We start from the raw sequence: 24,015 nt of genomic DNA, 5'->3' as shown, positions 1-24,015 counted from the left end.
AATAGAGATGTCTTTTTGGAAAGCGTAGGGGACAATTTCCTGGCGCAAGTGCTAGAGGAGCCAACTAGGGGGGGTGCTTTTCTTGACCTGCTGCTCACAAACCGGGTAGAATTAGTGGGGGAAGCAAAAGTGGATGGGAATCTGGGAGGCAGTGACCATGAGTTGGTTGAGTTCAGGATCCTGACGCAGGGAACAAAGGTAAGCAGCAGGATACGGACCCTGGACTTCAGGAAAGCAGACTTCGACTCCCTCAGGGAACGGATGGCCAGGATCCCCTGGGGGACTAACTTGAAGGGGAAAGGAGTCCAGGAGAGCTGGCTGTATTTCAAGGAATCCCTGTTGAGGTTACAGGGACAAACCATCCCGATGAGTCGAAAGAATAGTAAATATGGCAGGCGACCAACTTGGCTTAATGGTGAAATCCTAGCGGATCTTAAACATAAAAAAGAAGCTTACAAGAAGTGGAAGGTTGGACATATGACCAGGGAAGAGTATAAAAATATTGCTCGGGCATGTAGGAATGTTATCAGGAGGGCCAAATCGCACCTGGAGCTGCAGCTAGCCAGAGATGTCAAGAGTAACAAGAAGGGTTTCTTCAGGTATGTTGGCAACAAGAAGAAAGCCAAGGAATGTGTGGGCCCCTTACTGAATGAGGGAGGCAACCTAGTGACAGAGGATGTGGAAAAAGCTAATGTACTCAATGCTTTTTTTGCCTCTGTTTTCATTAACAAGGTCAGCTCCCAGACTGCTGCGCTGGGCATCACAAAATGCGGAAGAGATGGCCAGCCCTCTGTGGAGATAGAGGCGGTTAGGGACTATTTAGAAAAGCTGGACGTGCACAAGTCCATGGGGCCGGATGAGTTGCATCCGAGAGTGCTGAAGGAATTGGCGGCTGTGATTGCAGAGCCACTGGCCATTATCTTTGAAAACTCGTGGCGAACCGGGGAAGTCCCGGATGACTGGAAAAAGGCTAATGTAGTGCCAATCTTTAAAAAAGGGAAGAAGGAAGATCCTGGGAACTACAGGCCAGTCAGCCTCACCTCAGTCCCTGGAAAAATCATGGAGCAGGTCCTCAAAGAATCAATCCTGAAGCACTTGCATGAGAGGAAAGTGATCAGGAACAGCCAGCATGGATTCACCAAGGGAAGGTCATGCCTGACTAATCTAATCGCCTTTTATGATGAGATTACTGGTTCTGTGGATGAAGGGAAAGCAGTGGATGTATTGTTTCTTGACTTTAGCAAAGCTTTTGACACGGTCTCCCATAGTATTCTTGTCAGCAAGTTAAGGAAGTATGGGCTGGATGAATGCACTATAAGGTGGGTAGAAAGCTGGCTAAATTGTCGGGCTCAACGGGTAGTGATCAATGGCTCCATGTCTAGTTGGCAGCCGGTATCAAGTGGAGTGCCCCAAGGGTCGGTCCTGGGGCCGGTTTTATTCAATATCTTCATAAATGATCTGGAGGATGGTGTGGATTGCACTCTCAGCAAGTTTGCGGATGATACTAAACTGGGAGGAGTGGTAGATACGCTGGAGGGGAGGGATAGGATACAGAAGGACCTAGACCAATTGGAAGATTGGGCCAAAAGGAATCTGATGAGGTTCAATAAGGATAAGTGCAGGGTCCTGCACTTAGGACGGAAGAACCCAATGCACAGCTACAGACTAGGGACCGAATGGCTAGGCAGCAGTTCTGCAGAAAAGGACCTAGGGGTGACAGTGGACGAGAAGCTGGATATGAGTCAGCAGTGTGCCCTTGTTGCCAAGAAGGCCAATGGCATTTTGGGATGTATAAGTAGGGGCATAGCGAGCAGATCGAGGGACGTGATCGTTCCCCTCTATTCGACATTGGTGAGGCCTCATCTGGAGTACTGTGTCCAGTTTTGGGCCCCACACTTCAAGAAGGATGTGGATAAATTGGAGAGAGTCCAGCGAAGGGCAACAAAAATGATTAGGGGACTGGAACACATGAGTTCTGAGGAGAGGCTGAGGGAGCTGGGATTGTTTAGCCTGCAGAAGAGAAGAATGAGGGGGGATTTGATAGCTGCTTTCAACTACCTGAAAGGGGGTTCCAAAGAGGATGGCTCTAGACTGTTCTCAATGGTAGCAGATGACAGAACGAGGAGTAATGGTCTCAAGTTGCAGTGGGGGAGGTTTAGATTGGATATTAGGAAAAACTTTTTCACTAAGAGGGTGGTGAAACACTGGAATGCGTTACCTAGGGAGGTGGTAGAATCTCCTTCCTTAGAGGTTTTTAAGGTCAGGCTTGACAAAGCCCTGGCTGGGATGATTTAACTGGGAATTGGTCCTGCTTTGAGCAGGGGGTTGGACTAGATGACCTTCTGGGGTCCCTTCCAACCCTGATATTCTATGATTCTATGATTCTCCACTGCATTTCCTTCAATGGATAAGTCTGACATTGAGGAGCTGGAGCTAATTAAATCTAGTAGTCATATCTTCTTGCAGGGTGAGTGGAAAAATATTCTATGGTATCTGCCCAAGGGAGGGAAATAACGTGCTCTCCGCATTAGAAATATGTAAAACCTTAAAAACTTCCCTAAGAAAAGATTTCAGGAAGACACAAATGTGAGTTTTCTGCCCTGTCCCTAAGCTTCTGCTTCTCCTTCCACATCAGTGAGGGACAAGACAGACGAATATTGTTATTATATCCTTTACTAAAACATTTCCTCTCGCTTAGACTCTCTACCTCATCCTGATGCTCCACATCATGGGCACCCTCCTCCCAGCCAAGGCAGCCTGGAAAAGACTTCTTTCACAGTGTCCATGCTCCTACAAGTTTCACTGTTGAATGATGGGAGACGTTTTAGAAGCTATGTATCCCACACTGACCTGGGAGGAATGAAGCAGATGACTTAACATACCTTTTTCACTTCTAATTCCTATAGATATACATTGCCTCCAAAGTGCTTCCCAAACCTGAGCGCTGGGAAAGACCTGAACCAAGAAAAGTTGGCCAAAGAACAGTTCAAAACAATGCAACTTGGACCCATACATGGACAAGTGGTTAGAACTTGAAACCTTTGTCAGGACTCCTGATTCTGCTACTGACTTCTGTAGGATAAAGGGCAAGTTGCTTAACCTCACTAGGCTTCAATTTCCCTTTGTGTAAAAAAGAGATAAAAATACTTCCTTTGTAAGGCACTCGGAGGTTGTCAAGTAAAAGTCACCATACATGTGGGTAGGTATTATTTTCTGACCATGATCCCATTTACTTTCCAACAATGATTTCCCTATCAAATTACCTCAGTTTACAAATTAAAACATTTTTCTTACAACTAACAGAGCAGGCTCCCCTGCTAACAGAAAATCAAGCTGTGTTCTTTCTGCTTCGAATATCGTCAGCCATAAAAATTATTAATCAAAATGTGATTAACTTTGTAGCAATCATGCATGAGGCAGAATGGAATGCACCTTGCTCCACTTAGGGGATGGCATCAAAAATGAGTAAAGTTGGCAGCTGTGACTCAGAGATATTCAGTAACAAGCTGACGTCTTTTTCTCATAGCTACAGTTTAAAACAAATTACCTCCATTGGTTCTGCCTCAGCCATAAGGTAATGCGTAACAAGACACAACAACAGAATGTCAACATCAACCCACCTTTGAAGCCCCTGACTGACCTGTGGATGATGTGTCTACCCTGGAGATAGTCTAGTGCCAAAGCCAGTTCACAGATGAAGAGTTTCACAGTGCCTTCTTGAAATCGGACATTTTGCTGTAGATGATAACGCAGGTCCCCTCCAAGAAGAAGATCCACCACCATGAACATGTCCTCCTCGTCTTGGAATGAGTACCTGAGAGAGCAAAAACACCATGCTACAGCCAAGTCTTGACTCAGGAGAGGTAACGTTCAAAGAAAAAGGGATCAAGAGTGCTGCCCTCAACTGCCACATCTGACCAAAATTATTATACTGCTACATACTTATATGGGATTTTGTCACTCCCACTCATATGTGTGGACTAGACTACGTTTTACAGACACACATGGTATGTCTATACTGCAATTAGACACCCGTGGCTGGCCCGTGCCAGCGGACTCGGGCTCGCAGGGCTCGGGCTGCGGGGCTGTTTCACTGCAGTGTCAACTTCTGGGCTCAGGCTGGAGCCCAGGCTCTAGTACTCTGTGACCTGGAAGGCTCCCAGAGCCCGGAGGTCTACACTGCAATGGAACAACCCTGCAGCCCAAACCCGAGTCAGCTGGCACAGGCCAGCCGAGGGTGTCTAATTGCAGTGTAGACTTAGCCTATGGGCCCAATCCAGAATGGTGCTGGGAACTCTTGCAATCCTGCTGAGCTGAGGGCATTCAGCATCTCATGAGACTGGGTCCCTAATTTTTCAAATTAGATCAATGTCTGTGTCTGATACTGTATGTAAGTTCATAGTATTAACACTAATCAGATTTGAGATAAATGTACTGATTACTGATGAAGACTTTGTCTCTCTCTAAATATCTCTGTACATCTTTATACATGTATTTTTGAAAAAGGAATTGGTTCACAGCTGTCATTATTTCTAAATAAGAAAGTAATACTCAGGGTCAACAATCCAGTGCTTATGAGCAACCGTAAAATAATAAATCAGCCTTGTGCTGGTTCATTCACAAATGTCGGAAGGGAGGGAAGATCAACAGAGAAGCAGATTTTGTTTTCAAGCTTCCAAAGAGTTATTTTAGGGAAGAAGGGAAAAATATTTTTAACAAATTGAAGAGAGACCTTGACAATACTGTTATTTTTCAAAGTGTGTTCTTTAATTTCAATAAGGCACAATGCATACCGGTATATGTAATTATGGCTGAATTACACACACTTCTATTTACATTTCTGTGGCAATTTCATGACTGGATTGATCTGGGCACATCTGTTTGGTTATCCAATTAACTACACCCAGTGAGAGAGAGACACAGCAGCAGTTCATACTGTGCAGGTGCCCCTGAGTTAATACTGGCAGAAGAATACAGAGTGTGCCACATCATTGTGCTGTGTACATACATCTGAAAAACATAGACTAGCTACTTGTTACCTTGTTACAGATGCCATCAAAGGTGATAGTCTAAAAGGCAACAACGTGCCAGTTTTTTTCTTAAACAGAAAGGTGCCATCTAATTTTAATAGGAGAAGGAGATGTCTGGCCCTGGGAATGAAAGCCATCCCTGTTCTAATACTGACTTCCCCCGTAGCCTTGAACAAGTTACCTAAATTAGCTGCCTGATTCCTCCATCTTTTAAATTACTACCTACTTCATAGTGGTGTTGTGAGGACACTTAATAGTTATAAAGTGCAGCGTAAAGTTGTGACTGAAAAGTATTAAAAAGCCATTTTTCTAGATGAAAAGGTGTTTCAAACATTGAAGTAGAAGGATACTTTTTTTACATAGTAAAAAGTAGGCATTTCATTTGGGTAAAGTTCTGTCTCTTTTAAAAGCAGTGGGAGTGAACAGTAATTATTCTGCTTAGGATCAGGTCATCAGCCCATTGTCCTTACAGACAGAAAAGAAAGCTCAAATGCAAAAATTCTGCATGTTTGACTGGACATAGCTAAATGCTTTGGGTAGTTTCTCCATAGTGCCCTAGGGGCTTAGGAAATTGATATTTTTTCTTAACAATTTGTGCTTTTCCATTTGGCAAACACGGATTCCCTGTTTTGTCAATGTCCCGTCCCATTTGCCTCTAAACTCTCAACCCCACCTCAGCCTCAGTTGTGCTTCCAAACCATGGGATTTGACATCAGCTTGTCCTTATTTGTCTACTCTATTTAGTTTGTGCAACAGCATCAATGCTGAAGTCAGCAGGACTGTTGTACTGACTTTGTTAATGAACTGCAGCTCATCAGCTAACTATGAGGGGATAAATGCACAACACATTGATTTTATATTGCTAGCTCCACCATCAACATCAACCTTTCCCTGAAAATCTCAGCCTCTTAATTCCTAACATGGCTCACATTAGCCAGGAACAGCAATTGCAGAGAAAATCTTGCTCAGTCATTGTCCCTCGGGGCTGAAGCAGTCTTTAGAGAATTTCATTGATAAACTCTAGCCAGCCTTGACTAAACATGCATGCACTGATATTTTTCAAAGTCTTATAACATGGGCAAATTTGGACAAACTGGCACAGGGATGGCAAAAAGCACCTCACTGACACAAAGGCCACACCCTGCCAAATGTCAAGACCCTGCTCCAAAGCATGCAGGCATTAGAGTTTCTCAGCTAAAGCAGTTAAAAAAACCAGAATGCACCAAACAATGTATTTGTCCCCCAACCTCATTCTCAGAAAAGTCTGGACCATTTTTCCTGAAGTTTTCCTAAAAAATTCAGCATGAGGCAGACGTCCAGCATGGGGAATTTCAGCCCAAACTGTTGAAGTTGGGCAAAGTTAAAAGTAACTGAAAACAAAGTTTTAGAATGAAAGTGCCAGGCAACCTTAACTACGGGTATTGTTAGCTCTGCCTACAATACGGGGAGTAAAAATGATGGCTCAAGTTACCAATACTTTCCAGATGCTGAGCAGCCAGTGCTCACAGCAGGCTCCTGAATAGAGAGATGAAAAATGCCTGCTCTCGTGCCAAGAGAGTCCCCCCCCAGGAAACAGCATGAGCAAATAGGTTGCTGAATCAGGTTCTGTCTTGCTTAAAAAGCAAAGCAGATTGCACAAACTTCAGCAACCAAACCAGGCAGCAGAGTGGTGTAAATCTTCATCATATTGGAAGGCTTAAATCACTGTAAAACTGTGTGTCACAAAAAGCTCTGTAACACACACATGTGCCTCTAAGAGTGGCTGATCATGGTCACTTTTTTCCTTTTAAAAGAAGGGGTTTTTAAGTGAATGTTATGCTTGCAAGAAGTTGCAGCTGGACAAGGCAGTCCAGTGTTGGGCCACAGAACACGTACAGAACAGGCAGTAGCAGTGCAAACTTTCCTCAGAGCCTGCCCGAAAGCTGTTTTGATGGCACTACCTCTGTGGAGAGGAGGTTTCAGTCTTTGGCTCTACTGAGACTGCCAATGAGGGTTCCAGTTAGGGCAGTTTTGCGGTGTATCTACTTATCCACTAGCAACGCGGCATTATTACCATATCTGGTGTGTGACTCAGATTAGCTTTACGGAGGACAAAAAATATTCTGTTGGGAAAAAGGTCTGTAAGAGAGAAGTCCAGTGAGCAATTCAGCTGGTGCTTGTCAATGCTGCTCCATACAGGGTTCTTCAGTCTGTGCAACAGTACAGGACAACCTGGGTGTCTATGCTAAAAAAGAGAGCCAATGGCTCCTCACTAACCAATCAGCCACAAAAGTCATCTTTCCATCCGCTGATCTTGAAAGCCCTTCAGGCCTTATTTGTCAGCAGGGCTCTCAGCCAAGTTTATTTAGGTTGGGAAGTCGGATATTTCTCTTGTCTGTGTCTACTTTAGGTAATCTCTCTCCAAATCCTCGACAAAGTCCTCAGCGTGTTATGAAATTGGATCAATCCCTTTCTATCTTTCCCGCTCTGACAGCATTAGCTTAAAGAACATGGCCATTAGATCAGAGGTGCTGGAACTAAGGGTGTTGGGGGTGCACCCTCTGGCCTGAAGTGGTTTCTATCATACATAGGGTTTGCAGTTTGGTTCAATGGCTCTCAGCACCCCCACTATACGAATTGTTCCAGCACTCCTGCATGAGATGCAGATGCTTGTGATCCATCTCCTTTTTGCTATTCAGTACATAATAGGAGGTAGGTAAATCCTGTAGAATTTGGGTCATGTGGGCTGCAACACAGTGAGTAATAAAACACAGACACATTGTAATTTTTATGGTATGTGGGGAGTACTGGGCATTCCCTAGGAACTGTGTTAGGATGCCCAGAGCCACTAGCCATCATACTAGGAGTATCTGCCTCTCTCCCATCAGGGAAGAGTTTTTCTTTGTCCCCTTCTGCTGACCGGGCCACTGCTACTGCTGCTAGCTACGGGACACAAGTCCTTTAGCTCATGTGCTAGAGGCTCGTGCTTTTAGACAAGTAGTTCCTTGGTTCAAACCCTGCTTTCAGCCCAGGTGGGGTGGGTTATATATGTCCCTATCTCAGTGTAGCTGTCAGTAGTAGTAAGAACAGCAACATTTCAAATGTTTTTACTCCCTTTGGGGAGGGGTGGGAGGAGGTTGAACTAGGTAACAGAGGGAGTGGCCACCCAGTGTCCAGTGAGGGCAAGTGAGGAAGCCACCAGGACGTAGGCATGGCCTCGCTTCCCAACCAGGCAACATAGGCAAGGGGAGAAGGAGCAAACTGATTAGGCAGCTCAGGGAGTGCGTATCGCGCAGGCAGTGGGGCTGGTCTGACTGAACAGCACAGCCTAGATCCGCTGCATATTTGTGGACCTGTGCAGTTGTTTTAGGTTCAGAGTAGAACCCTAAACTCACCCTTATTTTGGGAGGCTTGGCCTACAAACCTTTCCTACAGCCCCATGCAAGATACAACAGGCATTTGTTCCCTCTTTCCAGTAATCAGGAATTGATGCCAGCAAATCTATATCAGCTAATAAAATGTTTCTATTTCTGAAATCCATTCTGGAGAACTTTACTGTTATTATTCTGCACGTACACTCAGGAGGCACTAGGGAATAACACAAAAACCTGTAAACAGGCTACTGCTGATCACTATACCCTGGTGCAGTTGTAACAAGTCACCAATGCAGTTACTTTGATGGTGCTAGGTAAAAAGTGGCAGTAAAAGCCAGGCTGTCTGGACCCCAAATACTCCTATATCTTGGAAGCCTGAGGGGGGGAAAGGCATGCCATTTCCCCAGATAACGGTGTTAAGCCCCAGCTGGTTGGTTTACTGGAAAAGCAGCATGTCATTAGCAATATGGCCTGAGCTCTGAACTGGCAGTGTACCTGCTTTTGGCTTCTCTCTGCTAATTATGACGGGCTACCCTGTCTCCTCCTATGTAGACCCAAAAAATCCTATCAAAATCAGGAAGATGACACAGCATGAAGCCATAAGGTGGTGTACAAGGCTGCACTCAAAATCACAATTAACACAACAAGTAAGGTTTGGATTTGTATAGGAATGATTAATTCACATGCATTTTCTGAGACTGGTTCCCAAGACCTTGTTAATAGTGCAGTACCAGTTGCTCAGATAGTTAGGGGATGCAGATGTTATTTACTGCTCCAGTTTAAGTAGCTCCACTGGATGTCTTCATTTATCGCATAAGGTTTCCCAAGTATCCCACAAGACAACTCTATTGATCAGCTGTGGGCAGCATCCTTCTATTGGCTATTCATGCTGGTATCTCATCAATTTGATAGAATAGCAAGCATCACCAAAACCAAGCAACCAAAATAATCCAGTGAAAAATGTGGTCCATGGTTCACAAGCAAAGCTTAGCAGTCACATTTTGGGGATGTGGCCACATGGGAGCTGGAGGTAACCATAATTACAAGAGAAATGGGAAACTCCGAGGTTTTGCTTTGGAGTGGTCTATGCATAAACATCACCTTTCATGTTGAGCTACTTGGGTTTGCATGGCTGAGTTCTGCTTTGAGTTCTCTGTCCATCAAAATTATTACATTTCACCTGCTTTAGCACTGAAACGACATATCTCAGAGGATTTCAATAAGAAACCATAAATAAACTCAGAATCATTCCAAAAATGTGTGATCTCAGTGGGTTTTGAGTTTTGAACTCAAAACTCCAAGTAACCAGGCAAGATTCCTGTGGGTTTGGGTTTTGTTTTGAATGTTTTACCCCATTCGAAAATTACCTTTACAGCTAATAAGTGTAATTACCCAGTATCCTGCAGGGACCTTCTAGTTGTATGTTATTTACCAGTGGACTCTATTAAGTTGCTATGTAATTAAAGGAAAGTCACATGATATCTAAGCCCCTGACAATTGGAAATGTTACTGATGTCCTAGTAAAATTATTACCTAGCTTTAACAGTAACAGAGCCTTATTTAAACCTTCGTTCCACTGTGCTACTGCAGGAAAACACGCTGAATCAAACGAAGATGGAGGGATTAAGATGTCTTTTATCATTGTGTTGATCAATCCCAGTGCTGATGGCTGGCAAACCACTGAAAACAGACTGTGTAGGCTGCATTGATCAAGTATGCTTAAAGGAAAGAGACTGCTTTATGCGCACATTTTCCAAGGAGAGATCTGAGTTTCTGAAATAAAATCTGAATTGTGGTGGATTTTTTTTTCTGTCACTAAATCCACCAAACAAAGGCTTTTATCTTTGCTGAATAGCATTAGTTCAGCAAATATCAATAAGGTTTTAAGACAGACTTTTGATGGCACAGAATAAACCACAAAATAGCAACTGGGAGGCAGTGGGGAGCAAAGGGAAGGACAGGAGAGATGGAGACCAACATTGATCGAGATTAAGATTGATCTACCGAGGTACTTAGTGGGCGATGCATACTTCTACCCCACTCTTTAATATTAGATTTCTGGTTATCTGCTGCCAAGAGGGAGCCAGTTTGAATAACATCCAATCCTTTCACCAAGGCTATCAATCACATTAGTGCAGGAAGTTAATGCACACTGCATTAAAAGCCAGCAATGTTTCTTTCTTCCAGTCATGGGGCTGGTGCTTGTTTAATAGCTTGAGAGGCCCAATCCTACAGAGTTGAAATCAGTGGTAGTTATCGGTGCTCTGCACCTCGCAGGATCAAGTTTCATTTATTGTAAACTGGTGTATTATAAATGCCACAGAGGAAGCAAATCGTGTCAATTTTCTAAAGACTATATTCAGCCTTTGTATGTCTGGGAAGTCAGTGATTGTCTAACCCATTTGGTATCCACCAAGGCCCTTTGGCACAAAAGGTGACTGTTTCACAGCAAAAAGAAAGCTCAGGGCAAAATCTATTGCATTTGTACTTTGCCAGGCAAGACATGGCAGCCTCCACTGTGAAAGGAATAAAACTGGAAGGAGTGGGCACCTGCTGCCTCAGGCCAGTGGGTATCTATTCAATTAAATAGGAGCTGGAAGGGGGCCCCATTATGGGAGCACCGTTTGAATCTGAGTCCAACTGTATTTCGAGCTAGAAATGGAAGCTGTTGTTTTTATCAAGGAGCTGGGTCAAATAAAACTGGGTTACGGGCAGGCAGAGATACCCCTGGAGAATAGCCACAAAAGAAACAAAAATACATCTTATAGAAACATAGCTTTTTTTATAAGCAGGGATTTAAAAAGAAACAAACCTCCTCGGTTTTCGGAGTTGCTGAGCAGTCCCAGCTGCAACTGACATTGATCAGAGCTCAGCCCCCCTGAGAGGCAGGCTCCTAATAAATGGAAAAAGGTATAAATAAAGTACTAATGACTTACCACAAATTAACCAGGAAGGGGTGTTCCAGGCCCTGCATAATCTGCAGCTCTTTGAACACATTTCTCACTTCATTACGCTCCACACACTTCTGTTTGTTCATGTATTTCATGGCGTACATTTTCTTGGTGTCATTCTTCTGTACAATGCAGACCTAAGTGAGCAAACCAAGATGTTAGCTTGGGCAGGGTAGCTGGGTGACATCTCGAAAGCAAGTTTGTGCAGGTGAAATGTGCCCTGATGAGCACCCTATTGTTAACTTCAATGAGATTCAAGTCACTGGGTCACAGCCTCATGCACTTATGATTTAACCCTGCACATCACCAGTAAGTGCTGCAGTCAATATTCATGCTAAGAAGAATGACAGAGTACAGAGTTTGTCACAGCAAAGTTGGGGTATCGCAGATTTATTAAGTAACTGACAAATCTCTTTTTTCCCATAATTATCCACCATTCATGTGTTGCATGCTGCTTCCTGACCCTCCCTTTCGCCAAGCAGGACTGTAGGATAAGAGCTGAGGGCATTCACCGAGACAGCCTCACTCCCTGCAGGCAGGACTTGTGAGTACTAGTGTGACAGCATCTCCTATCTATAAGGACCAGCACAATCTTTCTAGTGTAGCACAGCTGATCCATCAAACCTCTGGGCTTTTGGCATCTTCCAGACATGGGTTTTGTCACAGAACTCACCATACTGAAAAAACCCACAGCCCTAACAGGATGTTTAATTCCCAAAAGTGGGACTTCAAACACAGATGTTTCTCTGCTCCCTGCAGTGCTGCTCTCGGAGAATCATAATGCTTTGTCAAAGAGACACCAGGATGCTCAAGTGGGCTTTGGTGGGGGAGTCTCCCTTCAGAGGATGTTTACCCATCTAACATAATGAAATTCAGCTGATTGGGTTTATCATTAACTTCAGTTTAATATCTTGTAATAGGATTTGTGGTTTCCAAATGGATGACAAGTCAAACTTAGAGACTCTTCCTGGATTATTAGGAGCTGAAGTTCAGGTCAAATCTCATCGACAAGCAATATTCCATTACTCTGCAATAAGCTCTGAAATTTAAGCTCTCTAATGTGCCCATTACTTGGCTAGCTACAGTCTCTGTTGAGAACACAGTAGTTTTACTCTTGAGGAGCTTACCTTTCCAAAGCTGCCTTTCCCAATGGCTCGCAAAATTTCAAAGTGGTCGAAGGTCACTGCAGGAAACAACATATGTTCATAAGTTCAGTGTTTGAGCTGCAATTTGATTATGTAATTTCCCCCTCCCCGAACTGAGACTGTTAATAAAAATGGAGGATTTCCAAGCGATATGCTGCTCCGGTTGCTGATGGACAGTAGGGGCACCACCCACAGTATGCTATTCATGTTATTCCCCATTTGGCTGTAAAAGCAAGTTCCTGGGGCAGGAAATGTCCATTCTTCAATGGCGTACAGGCAGGAAACCATCAAAAAAATGCTTTCACATCACCTCAACTATTGAGCTATGGGAGCCTGATCTTGCTCCCGCTGAAGTCAACTGCAAAAACATCCACTGAGTCCACTCCATCAAAGATCTACGCACTTTGATGGTTGTGAAATAAGCACCACCTGGCTCAGGAGCCTAGGTACAGAAGGTTCTTCTTGTGCTTTAGATTACTATTCTGTTGAACTACTAATAAAAACCATCAACCCCAAAAGTTGGAAAATCTTCTGTCACCCAGAATCAAGACTGTTTGGTCTCTGCAAAGTAGGGGAAAGCCCAGCCCCATTCATGCAGCTTTATGGAATGTGAACTCTAGTTAAAAGAAGGAAACTATTTCATTCTCCATTGGGACCTCTGAACAGAGATGGGTTCCTGGGATATTCTCTCCCTTCTGTGAATGCTGGGCAGGTGACTCTCATTCACACTAACTGGAACGATCTGTTCACATCAAGCATTTGTGATCAACCAGTGTGCTAGGCTATGTCCCAGCTGAAGCAAGAAAGGGATTTGCACATGAACAGCAGATCAAAGCAAAGAGGCAGATTAACTGTTTTGGGTTCAAACCCTGCCACCCAGGTCCTTCAATTGGAAATTGAGTGTGATCAGCAGTCAAGACAAGGCACCATAACTGTAATTTCTAAGTTGCAGAATTTGAATTCAACTAGTGCCATGTCAAGACCTGTATGAAGCAACACCCCGAGGTCCCACAGCACTATACCATACAGCCATTAGCCAGAAAAGATCATAATTGGGAATCCATTCCTTATACCAGCCACTGCTTTAAAGCAACTTAAACCTCACTATGTGGTTAATTTGAGGCACCAAATCAAAGCTACTGGTAGATTTCTAACAACACATTAGCCTTAATTACTGTGACCCCAGAACCATCAGGCACCACCGAAGTGATGGGCCTGAAATCAGAGTTAATTTGTCTCGTCCATTGCTTTATTTCCAGTCAATTAGTGAGTGGATGTGAGGGGACCACGTGTCTGACCTGCTTTGCTGAAAACCCGTTCTGAGTGGAACAATAAAGGCCAGTGAGAACGTCCTTGATGGACTGAAAGTGACAGAGAGCGAGACACCGTATTACTCCTTCGCGCCAGCTTTTCCCTTACAGTTGCATCACTAGCTAGGCAGCAGGTTACATTCTAAACTGTTCATTGCTTTAATAATAAAACTGCAGCACCGGGGTCAGACAATGACATGTTTGTAAAAAAGAGTCATTTCTGTACATTATACAGAGAGTTAGTTTTGCTGGGTTGACAGCCCTAGATGCCAGCGTCCATTGTTTATCCACAGAACAAGGACAACATAGGCAACAGCAGCAGTGCAAGCTTTCCCCACACAGCTCTATCAACATGAGCCTTTCCTAGAGGCTGAGAGGACAGTTTAGTCTCCATGCCCCATTTAATCAATGGCCTCGCTGCTGAGGTTGACAGCAAGGGAGCCAATTAGTATCAGATGTAGTGGGCCTGCCAGCAAAAGCACCTGTTGTGATGGTGGGCGTTTTATTAATTACTTTTGAAGACAACTGGTCCCATACTGCTCAGCACTGTGCTCTGGGAGCGTACATATGGAGGCTTGACCATGAGCAATAGGAAGAAATTGGAGAGACAGCTGCTCCGTGCAGCCTCTTCTATTCCCAGTTCAGAGCTGATCAACAGAGGGAGGGATAAAGGCATAGGCATGAACCAATGGACACTGAAAAGTCTTCTGGTTTCATGCACATGGTGCACCAACTCATGCACAGTGAGTACCCACAGGGACCAGCACTCAACAAAGAGTTGCATTCTGCTGCCACCATACAGGGATCAAACCAGTATGGTCCTCATCATTTACCGGGCACACCTAATCGCTCTACGAGAAACAGTCCGCACCTGAAAGGCTTCAGTCTAAATACACATTGCCATTTCATAGTCTGAAGGCTTCTCTCCTCTATAATGGCACTCCACCTGAATTCCACTTTGAATTTTAAGTGAAATCAAAGTGAAAGAGCTTGCCTTAAAAACCAAAATAAATTGCACCTGGCTTACAACTAAAATACGTCTGGTCCAGGAAGATTAAGCTTCATTAACTGCTTACAATAGGATTTGTCCTAAGGGAGTTGGGAGTCCAGCTCCCTAAGGTCCCTTTGAAAATCACTGCCTAGATGTCTCATCAGAGCTAGAGAGGAGCACAAAACCAAACCCCATATTCCAGAGTTAATTTGGGAAGACAGAGTGGGGGTATTCTCAGGCTCCATCCACAATCAAAGCTCCAACCACCCCAATTTCAGAGGATTTACAGCAGGTTTAAGTGCAACCAAGGAAGCCATCCCAGGCTCCCTAGGTGCCCAGGTTCACCATGCTGACGACACCCTCTAATCCTTTCATTCTCCAGCCCCAGGTTCCAACCACACCTCTCAAGTGAAAACTCCTTCCTAGTAGATTCCATAATGTGCTACTGGCACTGGCTTCTAAGGCCCAAGAAGAGATTCTAAGTTACCCTCCCTTAGTCTGAAGGCTAAATAAGTGTAGTGAGTTTGGAAATCTCGTTTTCACGGCACCATTGGTGTGTGAGCACCTTCTGCTTCAACCCCTACTAAACTCTCTTCTTCTTTGTATCTTAGACCAAAGGCTCCCTTGGAAAGCCCAGCTGCCTCTAATTGCATCTGCTGCCTTATTCATTAGCTGAACTGAATTGCACAGAAACCAAGAGCCATTTGTCCCCAAAGCATTTTATCAGCGGAGATTTTCAGCAAGAATGCTGCTGTAAATCACTCTTCCCCAGCAACAGACACATTCTCTCCCACCAAGGGTTCACACATGATAACAGCCAGAAATAAATTCATTTTCTCCAGGATACACTGTCTCGGAGTTGAAACAAGGGAATCTCACTATGGTAACAGGACAGACACAGACTGACATGAAGCTACAGCTTTGCTGTACACAACAGTACAAAGAACTCAGAACGCCATCAAAATTTAGGTCCCAGCTTAACCTCATACTTTTAAAACATTGTTCATATAGAAATGAACATGTTTTCCAAAGACAGAAACTAACACAGCAGTAACGTAAACTGGGCCTCTTTCACGACAAACAACATGTTACATAGAATTCACCATACATCAGACATCAGGTCAGGTATTGGCTTCCAGCATTGTTCAATATATGATACTCCAGAGAAAGGGTGAAAACACCCATAACACATCTGGCCAGAAGTGTGAAACTAGAAGTGTTGGTGGCGGTAAATTTTCTTCTTCTCTCAAGAGACTGAATGCACTTACGCTAAATGAGTATCTACAGAGAACAATCTATAAGGTAGATGAACAAAGAGACCTTTTTCATTGCTACTGCTTCTTCTTCTAGGGTATCTTGATCTAACTGCACACTCTTCTTTTGTTGCTTACTTAACAGAGATGGATCTAAATCAAACACTTTGACCCAAACGCATACAAGCTTTGGAAACGTCTATGGTTTACAGTGGAACTCCACAGCCTATGTTACACAGGAGGATAGATTCAGTAACGAAGTAGCCATGGGCTAATGGAGCCTGTGCACAGGGGCCCCAACCAATTGGGGGCGGGGGGGTCCCAGAAAAATGGGTGCCTCTGCATCCCAAGCACTCTGTCTGCCTGGCGTTCCTAATGGGGAAGCCCCTGTGCCTTCAACCCCTTCCCCAGCAGGAGCTCCAGACGGGTGGAGTGGGGCAAGCCCCCGTGCCCAAACCCCACTCCCCAGCAGGAGCACCATGGGAGGATGACTGAGGGCGGAAGGGGTGAGGATGGGCCCCCACTTGCTCTGGCCCAGGGTCCCACAAAACCATAATCAATCTCTGGATAGACTACATGATCATAAGGTTCCTTCTGTCTGTAAAAACTAAAAATCTAAACCAGAAGCCAGTTTTCACAAACTTGCATTCTCTAGCTCCATTTTTTGTATTAAGATTTTCAACTAACACTTTTAACACAAACTATACGGCTAACCCAGCTGAGTGAACGCTAGGTAACATGAAAAGGAGTACTTGTGGCACGTTAGAGACTAAAATTTATTTGAGCATAAGCTTTCGTGAGCTACAGCTCACTTCATCGGATGCATTCAGTGGAAAATACAGTGGGGAGATTTATACACATAGAGAACATGAAACAATGGGTGTTACCGTACACACTGTAACCAGAGTGATCACTTAAGGTGAGCTATTACCAGCAGGAGGGCGGGGGGGGAGGGGGAAGGGGGAACCTTTTTTAGTGATAATCAAGGTGGGAAATGACCCACCTTGATTATCACTAAAAAAGGTTCCCCCTTCCCCCTCCCCCCCGCCCTCCTGCTGGTAATAGCTCACCTTAAGTGATCACTCTGGTTACAGTGTGTACGGTAACACTCATTGTTTCATGTTCTCTATGTGTATAAATCTCCCCACTGTATTTTCCACTGAATGCATCCGATGAAGTGAGCTGTAGCTCACGAAAGCGTATGCTCAAATAAATTTGTTAGTCTCTAACATGCCAGAAGTCCTCCTTTTCTTTTTGCGAATACAGACTAACACGGCTGCTACTCTGAAACCTGTCGCTAAGTAACATGACACTTCTGATTTCATTAGGGATGCTCATTGTTTCTTACCTATCATTCTAGCCTCTCACACTGGGCTAATCCAAAAAACTCAGTCATACATGGACATGTGACTTGCCCATATGACTCCAAAACTCCATTTTGTAGCTGGATTCTACACAGGGGGAGGATGGGGTGTCCACCCACAGGAGAAAATCTATTTAGACCCCTGGGAGACCCCTCCATTTGGTCTGGCTGAAGAGTGAGCCTCTCCACCCCCAAGGATACCTGAAAGAAACTGGAACAAAGGACACTACCACTATGGATGTAGAAGCCCTCTACACCAACATTCAACACAAAGATGGACTACAAGCCGTTAAGAACACTATCCCTGATAATGTCACGGCTAACTTGGTGGCTGAACTTTGTGACTTTGTCCTTACCCATAACTATTTTACATTTGGGGACAATGAATACCTTCAGATCAGCGGCACTGCTATAGGTACCCGCATGGCCCCACAGCATGCCAACATTTTTATGGCTGACTTAGCAACGCTTCCTCAGCTCTCGTCCCCTAACGCCCCTACTCTACTTGCACTATATTGATGACATCTTCATCATCTGGACCCATGGAAAAGAAGCCCTTGAGGAATTCCACCATGATTTCAACAATTTCCATCCCACCATCAACCTCAGCCTGGTCCAGTCCACACAGGAGATCCACTTCCTGGACACTACAGTGCTAATAAACGATGGTCACATAAACAGCACCCTATACCAGAAACCTACTGACCGCTATTCCTACCTACATGCCTCCAACTTTCACCCTGACCACACCACACGATCCATCGTCTACAGCCAAGCTCTACAATACAGCCGCATTTGCTCCAACCCCTCAGACAGAGGCAAACGCCTACAAGATCTCTATCAAGCATTCTTACAACTACAATACCCACCTGCGGAAGTGAAGAAACAGATTGATAAAGCCAGAAGAGTTCCCAGAAGTCACCTACTACAGGACAGGCCTAACAAAGAAAATAACAGAACGCCACTAGCCGTCAACTTCAGCCCCCAACTAAAACCCCTCCAACGCATTATTAAGGATCTACAACCTATCCTGAAGGATGACCCAACACTCTCACAAATTTTGGGAGACAGGCCAGTCCTTGCCTTCAGACAGCCGCCCAACCTGAAGCAAATACTCACCAGCAACCACATACCACACAACAGAACCACTAACCCAGGAACCTATCCTTGCAACAAAGCCCATTGCCAACGGTGCCCACATATCTATTCAGGGGACACCATCACAGGGCCTAATAACATCAGCCACACTATCAGAGGCTCGTTCACCTGCACATCCACCAATGTGATATATGCCATCATGTGCCAGCAATGCCCCTCTGCCATGTACACTGGTCAAACTGGACAGTCTCTACGTAAAAGAATAAATGGACACAAATCAGATGTCAAGAATTATAACATTCATAAACCAGTCGGAGAACACTTCAATCTCTCTGGTCACGCGATTACAGACATGAAAGTTGCTATATTACAACAAAAAAACTTCAAATACAGACTCCAGCGAGAAACTGTTGAATTGGAATTCATTTGCAAATTGGATACAATTATCTTAGGCTTGAACAGAGACTGGGAGTGGCTAAGTCATTATGCAAGGTAACCTATTTCCCCTTGTTTTTTCCTACCCCCCCTCCCCCCCGTTCTTGTTAAACGTTCTTGTTAAACCCTGGATTTGTGCTGGAAATGGCCCACCTTGATTATCATACACATTGTAAGGAGAGTGGTCACTTTAGATAAGCTATTACCAGCAGGAGAGTGGGGTGAGAGGAGGTATTTTTTCATGCTTTGTGTGTATATAAAAAGATCTTCTACACTTTCCACAGTATGCATCCAATGAAGTGAGCTGTAGCTCACGAAAGCTTATGCTCAAATAAATTGGTTAGTCTCTAAGGTGCCACAAGTACTCCTTTTCTTTTTGCAAATACAGACTAACACGGCTGTTACTCTGAAACCTGTAACTACAGGGTTGTGAGTGATTACTGGACTCAGACTAGAAGGAAACTAGTCTGTAAAAGGAAGCTTACTGGGTGAGGATTTTATCTGTATTGAGTTTTATTACCATACTAGACTTAGACTTGCGTGTTTTATTTTATTTTGCTTGGTAATACACTTTGTTCTGTCTGTTACCACTTGGAACCACTTAAATCCTACTTTCTGTATTTAATAAAATCACTTTTTACTTACTAACTAACCCAGAGTATATATTAATACCTGGAGGTGTTGGGGGGGGGGGCAGAAACAGCTGTGCACCTCTATCAGTGTTATAGAGGGCGAACAATTTATGAGTTTACCCTTATAAGCTTTATACAGGGTATAACAGATTTATTTGGGGTTTGGACCCCATTGGGAGTTGGGCATCTGAGCGTTAAAGACAGGCACCCTTCTTAAATTGCTTTCAGTTATGTCTGCAGCTTTGGGGCATGTGGTTCAGACCCTGGGTCTGTGCTGGAGCAGACTGGAGTGTCTGGCTCAGCAAGACAGGGTGCTGGTGTCCCAAGCTGGCAGGGAAAGCAGGGGCAGAAGTAGTCTTGGCACATCAGTTGGCAGTTCCCAAGGGAGTTTCTGTGATCCAACCCATGACACACATCACAAAAAACACCCCTACAATTGGAAATAACCAACCTATGTGTTCGAAGTTTTAGCAGAGAGGCCAAGGAATGGGTGGGCTTGGAAACAGGGAGGGATTTTCATTATTTACGTGTAATACGGTAGTGCCTAGAGACCCCCAACTGAGATAAGGGCCCGTTGTGCTAGGTACTATACATACAGATAGTACAATACAGTCCACACAGGTACACAATCTTGTGTTAGTGGAGCTTGCACTAGCATGCTAAAAATAGCTGTGTAGACATTGCGACTTGGGCTGGAGCTCAGGCTCTCAAGCCTGGGGGGTCGGGTGTGAGCCCCGCTACCACAAGCCTGTGGACCTAGGCTGAGAGCTAGAGACTCCCAGCTGCAGTATAGACATGCCCTAAGTGACTTGTTCAAGGTCACATAGGAAGGTTGTAGCAGAGCAGGGAACTACACCCAGCTCTCCAGAGCCCCAGTCTAGTGACTTCACGTCTCTGTTCTGCAAAATTCATCATTTTGACTAGGTGGGTATTCTCAAGCCACTCGTATTCTTAGCAAAACTGAAGACCTTTTAGAATAATTAAATACTGAACTATCACAATACAGAAACTCTGCTAAATGACTGCACAAGTAGATACAACTCTATAGGTGCATGCATTTGGATGCATGTTATTTATACTCACATCTTTCTTACAAATAGATGTTTATTTCCTGAACAACAGGAGTAACGATGTATTGTTATGTGTCACCGTTTGACAAATGTACATTCCATCATACAGGAAATATTAAAAAGATCCCTTTGTGAATGAAACCCCAGAAGAGAGACGCCATTAAGGAATTCTGGTTACTCGTTAGGAATTATCAGAATGGAAAATCCTCCCCTTTATCAACCAAGTTATTTACAGAATGCCCTTCCCAGCACAATGGATCCCTGGGTGCTGTTAAAAGCAAAATAAAAAACCCATGAGGATATTACGATAACAAAATGGTACGGGTTGCTGGAGTGAGTAAAAGTCATATACAATACTGGTTTGTCACTGTGGCTTGACAGTGGGACTCTTACTGTACAACAGACCCAGGTAAGGAACAATTCACATTATTTTATCATCAGCTGAGCAGTGAGTGTGCTTGGTGCAGCACAGAAAGTGATGAGACTGTAGAGTCAGATTCAGATCTGTTACATATGTATAATATTTATATTACATTAGCCCCAGGAGGCTTGGTCAGGATCAGAATCCTGTTGTGCTAGGTGCAAAAAACAAGAGACAATGCCTTCCCCAAAACAAGTCCCAGAAATATGTACTCCAAGTCCTGCGCTAATTGCTAATCAACAAACATGGAACTTGCCAGGCTACTGAGCACACACAATGAACGTCCTCGTAAAAGTCTTTCAAACCACCATTTTAATGTATTCATGGGGTCACCAGCACCTTTCTTCTTTAAACGTCTTGGCATCTGGCACCGGGTACTAATTGACATTTATCACTGATGTTGTCAGGCTAGCAGTACCAAGGGATACATTATTAATGCTATTTAGGCCAATGTACAGAATGAGCTATTTCTAGAGATAGAAACAAACAGACGGGTTTCTTCTGAATGAGTCCATTAGTTAAACAACACAAAACACAAACAAATCAAACCCCCTTTCCTCCACCCACGAGCTCAATAAAAAATGACCTTGTTTTAAAAGAACTTCATCCAGAAACCTTTCAAATACTTGACTCTTTATCATCTGCCTCTACAGTTAGTTGATGCTTTTGGAATGATGATGATCCAGGAATATAATATTTGTCCAACAATCAGTGCCTGATTTCAGGTCAAAGTCCGTAACGCTCCTCTCTCCAGAAGTATGTAACATTCCTCTCTCCAATAGTGACTGAACAGTAGTTATTGATCTTCACTAAGGGTTCCCTACGCTATGAAACAGTCTCCCAGCCAAATCCTTTCCTCTCTAGCTCTCTGCTGACTTCTTGTCCACTCCCAACAACATGCTTTTCCAAATCTCCCCAGGGACTACAGGAGTGATCAATCTAGGTACCAGTAATTATCCATCCATCTGTGATGGGCTGCCCCCCCTTTCAGGGTGCCACCTGATATATTGGGGTACCACTGAGCCCACCTGTTCCACCAGCCTGGGCTCCTTCACCTGTCCTGCTAAACCAAAGCCCTCAAAACTGTATTGTCTTGCACTGCACAGAAATCTGTACAGAGTATACTCATGAAAATCACCCCCTCCCTCAATGTGGAGGAAGATATGCACAGCTTTTTGCTCCCCAGTTATGAATTGCACTAACAGGTTTACAGAAAACAAAAACAAGTTTATTCACTACAAATGATAGATTTTAAGTGATTATAAGGGTTAGCAAACAGATCAAAGCAGATTACAGAGCAAATAAAACAAACACACACACACGAATCTCAATATATTAAAAAAACTGGTTACAAGTAGTAATTTCTCACCTTAAATGCTGTTTTAGGCATTTTTTTTCACAAGCAGGACACCTTTTCTAGCCTGGGCTCAGCTCTTCTCCCCCCCCCCCCCAAGTCCTTGTTTCTTAGGGTATGTCTTCACTACCAACGTTAAAGCGCTGGAAGAAACCCACCCCCACAAGGGGAGAAGCTACCAGCACTGGGAACACAGCTACCAGTGCTGTAGCGCTGTCTACACTGCCACTTTACAGTGCTGAAACTTGCATCGCTCAGGGGGTTGTTTTTTCACACCCCAGAGTGAGAAAGTTGCAGAGCTGTAAAGTGGCAGTGTAGACAAGGCCTTAGATCACGGGTTCTCAAACTGGGCTTGGGACCCCTCAGAGGGTTGCGAGGTTATTACTTGGGGGGTTGTGAGCTGTCAACCTCCACCCTAAACCCCACTTTGCCTCCAGCATTTATAATGCTGTTAAATATATAAAAAAGTGTTTTTAATTTGGGGGGGGGTCACACTCAGAGGCTTCCTATGTGAAAGGGGTCACCAGTACAAAAGTGAGATCCACTGCCTTAGATGTTCTCCGCAGTCATCCTGGGCAGGGATTCAGTGAAGAATGGATGACCAAGATTAACTCATTTCCCATATGGCAGGAATACTTTGTTTCCCAGTTTGGTCCCCACCCCCTATTAGTGGAAAAGTACCAGTAGGCCAAGATGGGATCCAGTACCAGGTGACATGATCACATGACCCTGCAGAGTCAAAGCAGTATCCCAGGAAGCTTCTCAGGAAGGTGGGAGATTAGTAAATTCAAAGTCCTATTGTTCTCCCTAAAAGCCCATCCAGGCTGATTGCATTTTGTCTGGTGGGCGTTCCCCAGATGCAAACACTTTTGTAATTGATACACAGTCAATATTCCTAACTTTGGATACAAGAATGATACATGCATTGTGATACAGGCAGGCCAGGGAGCAGTGGGAGAGTGCTAGAGGGCAAATACATAAAATCAAGGCTAATTAAGGTGTGGTTCCCTGTAGACTAGGGAAGGTGGCTTGCAGGTTAATTGGAGCACCTGCAGTCAATTAAGGCCCTGTTAGGAACCTAATAAACCCCCCTGCTTCAGGTATACAGAGGAAGAGGAGAGGACTGGAGCTTAGAGGTGTGCTGTGAGACTTGGAAAATCAGAGACCCAAAATAAGGGGGATCCTGCCCAGTAGGGGAGGGAGACAGATTTCCTTCCCCAGCATCTAAGGACTGCAAGTACCCTACCCAAGGGGGAAGAGAGTAAGAACCCACAGGGGTTGAAAGGGGCTGGGGCTCAGAGTGAGGAGCAAACCCAGACCCCTTCCCTCCTTTACCAGCTTCCTGGGCCACTAGTGAGGCCATTTATGCCCCAAGAACAGAGGCAAGGGGGTGGTATTTTAGCTTCCCACCAAGAAAAGCAAGGACCCACCAGCCTAAAATCGGTCATTTGTCAGAGCATAGAAATAGGATAATCATATTCAGTAAATCATAACCTTTCCAATGATATCTCACAAGACCCAACTGGCATAAAACACATCTTAATTATGCTATATTCATATCATAACACTATCTCTATGAAAAATATGGGGCATAGTGTCATACTATCCA

The 24,015-nt window shown here is 44.3% G+C and overlaps 1 protein-coding gene across 10 annotated transcripts in view; it reads right to left on the bottom strand.

The window, feature by feature from the left end:
* Positions 1-24,015, bottom strand: part of STK32A (serine/threonine kinase 32A) — a 109,123-nt gene that overhangs the window by 50,410 nt on the left and 34,698 nt on the right. For all 10 annotated transcript variants that reach the window (XM_078854016.1, XM_078854015.1, XM_078854013.1 and 7 more), the window contains 3 exons: positions 12,462-12,517; positions 11,320-11,471; positions 3,641-3,814 (listed from right to left, as the gene is read on the bottom strand). In XM_078854016.1, the coding sequence (XP_078710142.1) occupies positions 3,641-3,814; positions 11,320-11,471; positions 12,462-12,517 (382 nt within the window). The remainder of the gene's footprint in view (positions 1-3,640; positions 3,815-11,319; positions 11,472-12,461; positions 12,518-24,015) is intronic.

This window comes from Lepidochelys kempii, chromosome 8 (genome assembly GCF_965140285.1).
Source record: "Lepidochelys kempii isolate rLepKem1 chromosome 8, rLepKem1.hap1, whole genome shotgun sequence".
Taxonomy (NCBI): Eukaryota; Metazoa; Chordata; order Testudines; family Cheloniidae; genus Lepidochelys; species Lepidochelys kempii.
Note: the sequence above shows the minus strand (reverse complement) of the source record. Positions and strands in the feature narration are given on the sequence as shown.